This window comes from Arachis stenosperma, chromosome 7 (assembly GCF_014773155.1).
Source record: "Arachis stenosperma cultivar V10309 chromosome 7, arast.V10309.gnm1.PFL2, whole genome shotgun sequence".
Taxonomy (NCBI): domain Eukaryota; kingdom Viridiplantae; phylum Streptophyta; class Magnoliopsida; order Fabales; family Fabaceae; genus Arachis; species Arachis stenosperma.
Genome location: NC_080383.1, coordinates 66,678,922 through 66,689,089, shown reverse-complemented (window position 1 = coordinate 66,689,089; position 10,168 = coordinate 66,678,922). Strand labels below are relative to the sequence as shown.

Genomic DNA, 10,168 nt, shown 5'->3' with positions numbered 1-10,168 from the left:
AGATTTAGAATTGAAATTTATATTAGAATTAATAAATGAAATGAAATTAGTTTCACTTTAAAAAGACAATATTATTTTGATAAAAAATTAATAAATTTTTGTCACTTATATAATTATATTAATTAAATAATTAAAAATAATATTAAATTTAAATTAAATTGAGATCAAATACTAGAGTAACAAATTATATATTTAGTTTTAAATTATTATTTATAATATATGATCCACAGATACTAACATAATATTTTATAAGATCCAAAATAAAATTAGAATTAAAGTTTTAACATTGGAATTGTTCTAACTCTTATTTTTATTTAAAAAATTTTCTTAGACAATAGACATAAAGGAAAAAAAAAAAAAGTCCCACCGGCACCCGATTCCTCATCTATGCCCCCGAAAAGGAAAAAAAAAAGGATGGATCTTCTTATTTGATGATTTGAAAAAATTCCCTCTCTAACTTGGTAGCCCTCTCACGGCGACAACTTGAGCGGCAGTGGCGGAGAGCTCTCTGTTCCAGTCTTCTGTGCCTCTCTCCTTGCTGCTTTTGTGCACTGTTCTCCTCTGTGCAAACCCGTTCCAACCTAACCGCATTTTAAGAACTTAACAAGAATGAAAAACCCGACCGGGGTTCGCTGCGCGGAGAACGAAGAACTGGCGTCATACATGGCGAACAAGTGGAAGGAAATGGCGGATCAGCCGAAAGGGATTTCAGATAACATAGAGATGACCCTCTCTAAGGCTCACTTTAACGTATGTAACTCTAAAATCCCAATTCGAACCATCAAAGATTTCTCTCAGGTCAAGTACGTATTTTAAAATCCCAATCCTTCTCTATGCCGCGCTTTATTTTTCTTTTCCACCTCTCCAAAAAGTTTAATCTGATAGAAAAAAAAAGCAACATGGATGATTATATTTCTAGCGGGGTTTGGTCTGTGTTAAAAGTGCTTAGTTTATTCGTCTGTCTCTTTCTCTCATTGATGTCTTTGTAGATTGATATAATGTTGCCTTTTATAATGTACAAATCTCATGTTCCTTGTGCTTTTGTGATTGTGTAACAGGGGTGTGGGGAAAATGATCTTGAAGCTCATGCAGGGTTTTTTTGGGACTGGTGCAGGAGGTTCTGAATCAGAAGACTTGAAGAGAAAGGGTGCGTGTGGATAGGTGGTGCTATGCAGTTTTCTTATTTTCTGTCACCTTGAGTAGGCTCTACATATTTCGGTCCATTGTTCTATTCTTCATCTTTTCCTTTTTTATTCAACTTTATAGGAAAGAAAAATAGAGGAATGAAGCGCTATGTGCCTCAGAGGAACTCTGTGGCATATGCTCTGTTGATAACCCTTTACAGGTATATGTGCTTCAATTACTGATGCATTTTTGAAACCTTAACCACATTTAACATCATGGTATAATTTGTCTTATTTTGAAGTTTTATTCTTGTTTTAATAGGAGGACTGTAAGTGGAGAAGAATTTATGCGAAAACAAGAACTTATTGATGCTGCTGAAGCTAGTGGTCTATCTCGAGTGCCAATTGCGTATGTTCAATATAGATTTTTCTCTGTCCAATTAGACTAATGTCTTAGTGTACTAAAATCTATGTAACTTTTGACTGACATATTGAATGTTCAGGCCAGAAAAAGGGAAGGGAAAACCTGGACAATTTGGAAGTTCTCCTCGCGATTGGTATAGTGGATGGAACTGTATGAAGACTTTGATAGATAAGGGATTAGTTGTAAAATCAAGTTGTCCAGCAAAGTATGTTTTTTCTATTGTGCATCTTGTCTTTGACTAGGAGATTTAGTTTTGGACGTAAACCTTTTTCCTAAATATTTTATGTCATATTTAACATATTGAAATCAACTGGTTAAGGGAGCCTCATTATTTTGAATGTGTAGTTAATTGCTTGATAAAGTTAGATTTTGTGGCGCTGAGCATGTTTGTCCCTTCATCTACTTCTATTTCTTAAACAATTGACCGTGGCATATGTTATGCTTAGAAATATTTTTAGGCATTTATTTTGGTAATACATTACCCTTTGAACAATGTGGCTGTAATTTGTTTAAGCATGCATTGCCTATCAGAGCTAAGATACATATACCATATAGTTTATAGTTTAAGAGAGACAAAGTTTTATTTTTAATTTAATTTTATCCTTTTTTCTTCAAGACCAGCAAATTTCAAAATGTTTCCTTTTTAGTCATTTTACTTGACTATGGTGGTGGTCTTCAAATTCTGCATCTTTGTGAAGATGATTATGTTTTGTTTTCAGATACATGCTAACTGAAGAAGGTAAGGCAGCAGCATGTGATTGTCTTTCAAGGTCTGGAATGGCAGAATGTCAAGGAAAGTCTGTTTCTGTTGATACTCCATCTAATATGTCAGATAGGGAAGTCAATGGTGATGATTTGGAATCAGAAGTTATGTCACCATTGACACAACAAAAGAAGCCAATGGATGTTCCTCTTGAATCTCTTTTGAAGGTATTTTTCCTCCTATTTTGAATTCTTTTTGCTTCTGTTGTTGCTTTTTATTCATATATTTGTTCGTTTGAAAAGTGTTGAAATGATGCTTGCATCTGATTTTTGTGTTACACAAAATGATTTGTTGTTCATGTCGTCTTGTATGAATTTATCAAAACTGCAATTGGATCATTTGGTTGTAGCTACAAGCCTACAACTAGCTTTTTCATTGCAAGACGTAAGCCAAAATGACATTATAATTTTTGGATCCTCTAAAGTAAGGATTTGGATTCTCTAAATTTTAAATTTTACTTTAGAATGTAAAGTGTAATCTCTCACCATTTATAGGTGGGGTCAAAAGAAAATATCAGAGAAAAACTATTTAAGGGGGAGAGATCACACTTTACCTTCTCAAGTGAAAATTCAAAATTTAGAAGATCTAAATTCCTAAAGTAAACAGGGTTGTAAAAGTCACAGAACAGCCACCATTGGGTCATTTGGTTAAACACACTTCTAATGGAAGTTACTTATTCAATAGTTATCTGTTCTCTTTATATCTTTACAACTCTCTTCACTTTTGAAGATCTAATTCCATATTTTCTTTTAGTTTCATGCTCTTACTCCCCTCAGATACGTCCCGCATCTAATTCCATATTTTCCATGAAGTTCAAGCACAAAGATTGCATGATTTAATTCATTTGCTATGTGTCACTCACTCACTTGCAGTTTGTTCCTCTTTCACCTGATAATTTGACATGTAGTATTTCCCCGATTATTTATGGAATCTTCTTTTATAGTTCACACGCATGGGTTTCTCAAAGGAACAAATTGTTAGTTCTTTTGCTGAAGTTTCCAGAAGCCATCCAAACGAAGATGTCTCATCTTTGTGGCCGGCTGTTTTGTGTCATCTACGAGAGGAGCAAATCTATGGTTCACATCCAAAGTCTTTGACAGCTATAAATGATTGCCATGATACTAGTGCTAATACTGTTCTATCTGGTATTTCTTTGTCGCTGGCATTTAGTAATGGCACAAATCACTGATGAAATCCATATCTCAGCATGCTGTCATTGATGGTCAGGTTCCAAAGACCTCATTGGAAACAAGAGCAGAACTGCAAGTTCAGCCTGCAATGACCATGTGCCAAATTTCTCTTCTGATATTCCATCTTTCCCCTTGAGAGCTTGCCCATCAGCTGTACGGTTTGTTCCATTTGCCAAATTTTTTATCGTTTAATTCTTTTGACATTCCGCATAATTTTTAATGAGCATAAATCCTTAATGAGATTGCGATACTATGCCAAGAATATCACTTATGGAAAGGGAGATGATCATAAGTACAGACATTGTTTCGATTGCATGAGTGGTACAATATATTATCTAAGCATCATGTAATATTCCTTTAACTTAAAACAGCATTACACTTTATTTTTGGGTACATTTAGTCATCACTCATCTGTTTAAAAGAGGTGCTACGAAATTGCTGATATAGCAATAAGGTGGGTCAAATATACTTTTATTCTAGGATTTAACATTCTCCTTGACTCCTCCATTACATCCAATATAGTTGTTAAAATTGATAAAGTAAAGTAATAAATAAACCTATATGTGCTGTTTGCAGAACTTGATAACATGGGAGAAGGCTTTCCTTGTTTATGGAATTTGAGGTTTTCTATATTTTTATTAAATAAAAATTCCCAGAGGCTTACAAAGTCTAGGAACATCAGTATGCAGCTGCAAACACCTATTGGCTTTTGTACATCGTACTACCAGTCTTAAACTGTTCTTCAAGTTTCTCAGTCTTGCCAATGTTGAATCTTTTCTCACTCACTCAGTTAAAAATTTATAACATTTTTATGCTTTCATTTTCTAGTTTTATGCTTTGAATGACATTTGACATGCTCATCGTTGTGAAAGGCAGACCTAACAGCCTTGTGTTAACCTCATGAACTCCTAGCCCTGATCGATGTAAATGGTCTTTTCTAAGCTATGATCATGTGATCTCCTTGTTATCGGCATTTTGAATGCTGTAAATAAAATAAAAAGAAATAAAAAATGATAAGATTCTCAATGAAAAGAAGGTATGCTTTACACTGATAATTTTATTGTTTTATACCTATGGCTATATAGCTAATGTGTATGGCATGTGCAGTTTATTATGTTGATGTATACAGCTAAAGTGATGGGCATAGGTGAAATTACTAAAGAGATTTAGATAATTAGATGTTAATTTTTTTTGGGTGGCAAACAAAAAAGATGACTCTGACATTATTTGGGTCTGTAGCTGAACCCACTTTGTGAGATATTGCTTAATAGTTGTTCTAGATATTGTAGTTTGCTATGATTTTTGCTGTCTTCAAAATGTGTCTAAGAATTGGTATTTGTTTTGATGAAAACATTAGGTTGATTCTGTGCAAATGCCAAGGAAGGATGAGCTGTCATCAAAGATGACCAGTTTAAGTGTTCCACCCTTGAGCTTTGGTGAGAAATTTGAGGAGGTATATCAAGTGATTTTAATATTGGATGATCGGGAGCAATTTGCCACTCAAGGGTTAGTAACATATGTAAAGTTACCCTTTCCAATCAGGATACTATATTATATACCTGATTTAGTATTCTCTTTAGACATTGTCACGTAACTATAATTATCATATTTGTGGCACTCTTGTACTTTCTTGTTGCTAATGACTTCAAATAAATAACATTGTACTTTTTAGATCTCGATCTAGGAAAATTATTGAGGAAATTCGGATCCAATTCAAAATCCAAATAGAGGTGAGTTTAATGTCTTTACCTGTAGTTCATATTGCTTCTGAGGAAAAAATTGGTGTATTGTTTTAATTTTTAAGTTTGCAATTTTAATTGTGTCATTTTATTGTGCTGTGGTGGTGGTGCATAAGATACCAGAGTCTTGCCACTATAGAAGCTTCATCATGAAGTATTTTTGTGTTGCACTAGTTGTAAAGGAGATTGTAGGGTGGTGGGGAGAGAAGAGGGTTGGTTTGGTACGGTTGGGAGAAAAAGAGAGGGGCATTTTTGTTCTACAGACGGGTGGAGTGTAGTTAAGATAAACGTCATGGAAGGTTGGTGTGATTTGCCCTAAAATCAATAGTTGGAAAGGAGTTGAAAATCCTAGTTTCCATAGGATCTTTTGCTTCTTTCCACAATCCAAGACCTTCGAACTTTTTAAGCAAAAATTGAAACAAATCCATAGGCCAAATCCATGATTCTCCAATGATACCATAAGTTTTATCCAAAGGGATCTAAAATGATGAGACTTCATTTCAGAATCTAAGGTAGTAAGGTGCATGTAATACACATATTAGGGATAAAGCAATGAGAGAGGCCTTTGCTGTTGAAGCTTACAATTAGTGTTTATTCTATTAAGTACTATAGTTAGTGATGAACTATGTCAATCTTGATAGTCCTGTAAAGTTAAATCTGTATTAGCGTTCGTCAAGGATATACAACCATGATCAGATTAGAAGTTAAATAATTTTGTTGCTTCTAATTCATCACATCATGTACCTGTGGTATGCTACCATGATCCCATCAGGCCATTACCATTATTTTGTTTTTTATTAATGGAAATCGGGAACTCAAGTCTAGTTTTTTCAACTAATTATGTCATTTCAAACAAATTAGGTGTTATTTTGTGTTTTCTTGTTGGACTTGAATGACCCATACATTTACATATTGAATTCACTCTATTTAGAAGATTGAAAAAAAATATCATGTTCAAATTGGTTCATCCAGGTACGACGATTGCCTGTTGGAGATGGGATCTGGATAGCACGTCATAAAATTCTTAAGACTGAATATGTATTGGATTTTATTGTTGAGAGGAAAAACATTGATGATTTGCGCAGTTCAATCAGGGATAACCGCTACAAGGATCAAAAACTAAGGCTTCTGGTAATTATTCCTTCTTTCATGGTCAGAATTGTTTATACATGTATAATTGTATAGTCACTGAATAATGTGTCTGTTGCTGTCGCTGTTGCTGTCACTAATAGTTTTTGATATATTTTGATATTTATACTAACATAGCTTGCCAATCCCCACATAATGTTTTATTCCAATTGCACATTGATAGAGGTGTGGATTGAAGAAGCTGATATATTTAGTGGAAGGTGACCCAAATTCTTCCGAAGCTGCTGAATGCATAAAAACTGCGTAAGTATGGTTTCTATGTTAAATTAATGTGTTTGGTAATGCAGGGGCTAGAAACCAAGTTCAGTGTTATTTATCTACTTCTCTCATCATTTCCTGCAGTGTTATGGCTTATTAACTGTCAGTTTTGTCTACCTCTGTCTGCTTTTTTCTTGTCTATGATAATTGAAAGTATTAGTTCTTGACAAGATTTTGATTGCACAGCATTTTATTATTTATAACGGATTGGATGGTAATCTTATTGATTGTTAACGAGCTGGTTGAAATGAGGTCTTGTTACCAGTTAGTTATGGGATGCTAACGTTTGCTTTAGCTGAGGTTACTTTGTCTTGCTGTTGATAATCAGGGGTGCTTCAAACTTGAGAAAAGTTGCAAGCATGTAAAATTTCTGTTTGTGCGAAAATTATTCACCATTTCAGACCTTTTCAATCTGCCATTTGCAGCTGTTTTACAACAGAGATTCTGGAGGGATTTGATGTGCAGAGGACGAGTGGTTTAGGTGATACTCTCAGGAAGTATGCTTATCTTACCCAAGCAATTTCTCAATGTTACAAGTCAAGAGTTTTTGAAGGCCATGTTGTAGGTTTTGCACCATGTCCTCCTTTCGATGAATTTATTAAACAGTGTCAAGACTCTGGAAAAATGACAGTTAGTGATGTATTTGCCATCCAACTTATGCAGGTATTAACCATCTCAAAAATTAATTTTGTTTTGTTTTCTAATGGCTGTTTATTTTGTCTAACTGTTGTATCTGTGATCTTTTGAGTATCCTTTTAATTTATGAAATGTTGCTCTAGTGAACCGTGAGACTGAGGAAGATATGAGTAGGGGAAGAAGAGGGATTTGGAACCTTGGCCTTCTACCATGGAGGTGGGAAGCCAGGAAAACATGAGTTCGCATGAGGTATTAGGAAGAAGGGGAACGGGAGCGGTATCTAAGAGTGGTATATAGGAAGTCTTTGACAGCCTTGGTTATATATATTTCTTTCCCGTAGGTATATATGCATAACTCACCTAGTGGGAAAATGCTTTTTATTGATGTCTTGATAAATAGATGAATAGATGAATAACACAAGACAGAGGATTAGAGTTCCTCTATACATTAACAACAGAACCACCGAAAAGTGTTATCTGTAAAGTATTGCATAGGTATAAAATTGGGATCTGCATAAAATTGTCTGGTTTAGCTATTTCTTCACTCGTGTTCGTGTAACAAGCTATGAAGCATGATCGCTGACACAACACAGGATACACAAACACGAATTTGAATTTTTGGAGACACGGTGACACGATATATATAAAATATAAAGTATTTTTTAAATAAATCATAACAATATCTTGATATTCTATTAATATTAAAGCACAAATTAATTTTTTAAAATGTTTTTAATCTCTTTTTCAATTATGTAATTGATAAATAATAATATATATGATATCTAAACTCATTTCAAGAATATAGATTAAGAATAGTATTAGACACGCGGACAAGTGATAGTATTTAGGTGTGTTTAGAGGTTTTTGGAGAAGTATTTTTTATTTTTTATTAAGACAGTTACGCACAGAAGACACACATGTCAAAGGAGCGTCGTGTCCGAAATGTGTTTGACACGCAAACATAGCAACTTAACAAAGTGTCTTGTGCTTTACAGGTAATAAGTTTACCAGTTTGCACATTGGTTTAACACCTCCCAATACTCCTCCAATTCTGTGTACATGATGAAAGCAAAATGGCATAAAGACACATTTTGGAGAGATATATCAAATTTTTACAATGACGAGATAGAAATGACATATATGTTATATATTTTCATTTTAAATTTCCAATATTTATTACTTTTGAGGCTCTGCCTAAAATCTTAGTATTTTATATATAATTCATTGTGTCAATAGTTGATATTGTTGCTAAAGTTCATTTGACAAATTTGTAAAATATAATTTTATTGACACTTTTTTTAAACTGTATTTGTACTGTCCAAGCTGAAGTGCTTTTGAACTAAAAAAGAAAAAGTATTTGGTCAAATGTGGATAATGTATGATGTGCATCATTTGTGTGTCTATTTTAGACAGTAACGTGTGTCAAACACACGGATGCACCATGCTCTCTTGGTTTACAAGCAATTATAAGAAACCACAAGCTCTTCAATTTGGTTCAGTTTTGCGATCCTCTAGTTTAACATAATTTACTTCAAAAAAATATAATTAGAAATTCCTAGATGTTCAGGTGCTGATTGACAGCCGTAATTTATCTGAGCAATACATTTTCTCATGCTTGTTTCTCACAAAGAAATGCAATTTCTTTTTAAGTTGGATGAGTAGTTATTGGTCCTAGCCATTTCATCCAATGTACTTAATAGATGCTCTTTATTTTGACATCTGGAAAATTATAAATGCAGGTTCCACAGGTTACAGAGGAGGTTGCCATGGCGGTTTTAGATTTGTACCCCACACTTTTATCTCTTGCTCATGGCTACTCACTACTCGTGAGTCATTTACTTCCTCTCTAGAAACAACTCATCTGATTAGTGTTACAAATTATATTCTCTCCTATAGTCTTAATAATATGGCTACTTTTGCTTTCGTTTTTTATTCTTTATCATCAAACTACACCGTCCCCATTTTTTTTGAAATTCATTGTTGTGGTTAGGACGGTAATTCTTGTGCCCAAGAGGACATGCTTCGAGCACGGAGTAACAATATAATCCCTGCGGCTGCTAGCAGGAACATTTTCCAGTTTATTTGGGGTAGCTGATTTGCATTCCTCCTGGAGTTGGATTTTTTAACCCCTTACCATGTAAATTCAGTAAGGAATGGTGAACAAGATTTTTCTTCTTACAACTTTGGTATTGGTAGCATCGTATTATAGTATGTGTATATAAGGGAAATTAGGCGTATTTTTTAACCATAATTAGCAAGATAATATAAGGCGTCCTTTTCCGTTGATAAGGTGCAAAGGTCACTAGTTAAGTACCATTGAATTTCTCACGTAATAGAATTTATTGATTTAATGATGCTTAATCTGAGTGCACTTTAGAGGGAGGCCTTTGTTCGAATGGAAAAGCTTAGATCTAGTAACTAAAAAACTAGCAAGACGTATTTATTTAGTATATCACACAGGATTACACTTTGCATATTCTGAGTCAACAACTGATAACATTTCACAGCCAAACATTGCTACTAAGGAAAATACATAAATGAACTTATGAATGAATCCATCCATCCCTCTGGCGTTGCCTTTATGTCTGGAAGACATTTGGAGAAAAGCAACCATGGCTTTCTGAAGGTGGATTTTGTCCTAAATGAAATTTTAAAATGTGAATCTCTTAAACCTATTAATATATAAATCATCTCAAGGTTTTGTGTATTAGACAATATGTTAAACGCCACACATCTTAGGATGATTTATGCATGAAACTCTTTCAAGAAATGCACGTAAATTGTCTCAGGACATTGAGCTATTCAACTTGTATCTATTCAACTTGTATATAACTTATCCCAAGGTAGTATGAGTTATTCTTTTTTGACCTAAATCACTAGGGGATA

At 34.0% G+C, this 10,168-nt stretch overlaps 1 protein-coding gene across 3 annotated transcripts; it reads left to right on the top strand.

Moving 5' to 3' along the window:
• The first annotated feature begins 397 nt into the window (after positions 1-397).
• On the top strand, positions 398-9,940 carry LOC130940574 (crossover junction endonuclease MUS81). 3 transcript variants are annotated; one of them, XR_009070336.1, is made up of 16 exons: positions 398-803; positions 1,059-1,147; positions 1,267-1,345; positions 1,447-1,533; positions 1,628-1,753; positions 2,268-2,478; positions 3,255-3,456; positions 3,539-3,654; positions 4,859-5,007; positions 5,174-5,231; positions 6,213-6,371; positions 6,553-6,632; positions 7,073-7,310; positions 7,427-8,277; positions 9,022-9,108; positions 9,273-9,367. XR_009070336.1 is itself a non-coding variant. In XM_057868758.1 (15 exons), exons 1-15 carry the CDS (start codon positions 610-612, stop codon positions 9,375-9,377), a joined length of 1,980 nt encoding a protein of 659 aa, XP_057724741.1. In that variant the 5' UTR covers positions 400-609; the 3' UTR covers positions 9,378-9,940. The 3 variants fall into 3 exon arrangements, 2 of the variants coding, with proteins under 2 accessions (XP_057724741.1, XP_057724742.1); XM_057868758.1 differs by lacking the exon at positions 7,427-8,277 and having other exon boundaries at positions 400-803; positions 9,273-9,940; XM_057868759.1 differs by lacking the exon at positions 7,427-8,277 and having other exon boundaries at positions 661-803; positions 1,059-1,161; positions 9,273-9,940.
• The last annotated feature ends 228 nt before the right edge of the window (positions 9,941-10,168 follow it).

What these genes read in the sequence shown, in the direction of transcription:
- LOC130940574 (XM_057868758.1), top strand. Translation starts at nt 610, where the DNA reads ATGAAAAACCCGACCGGGGTTCGCTGCGCGGAGAACGAAGAACTGGCG. An exon ending in AATTCAAAATCCAAATAGAG is followed by an intron (nt 5,232 to 6,212) that starts GTGAGTTTAATG and finishes TGGTTCATCCAG; the next exon opens with GTACGACGATTGCCTGTTGG. An exon ending in GCTGAATGCATAAAAACTGC is followed by an intron (nt 6,633 to 7,072) that starts GTAAGTATGGTT and finishes TGCCATTTGCAG; the next exon opens with CTGTTTTACAACAGAGATTC.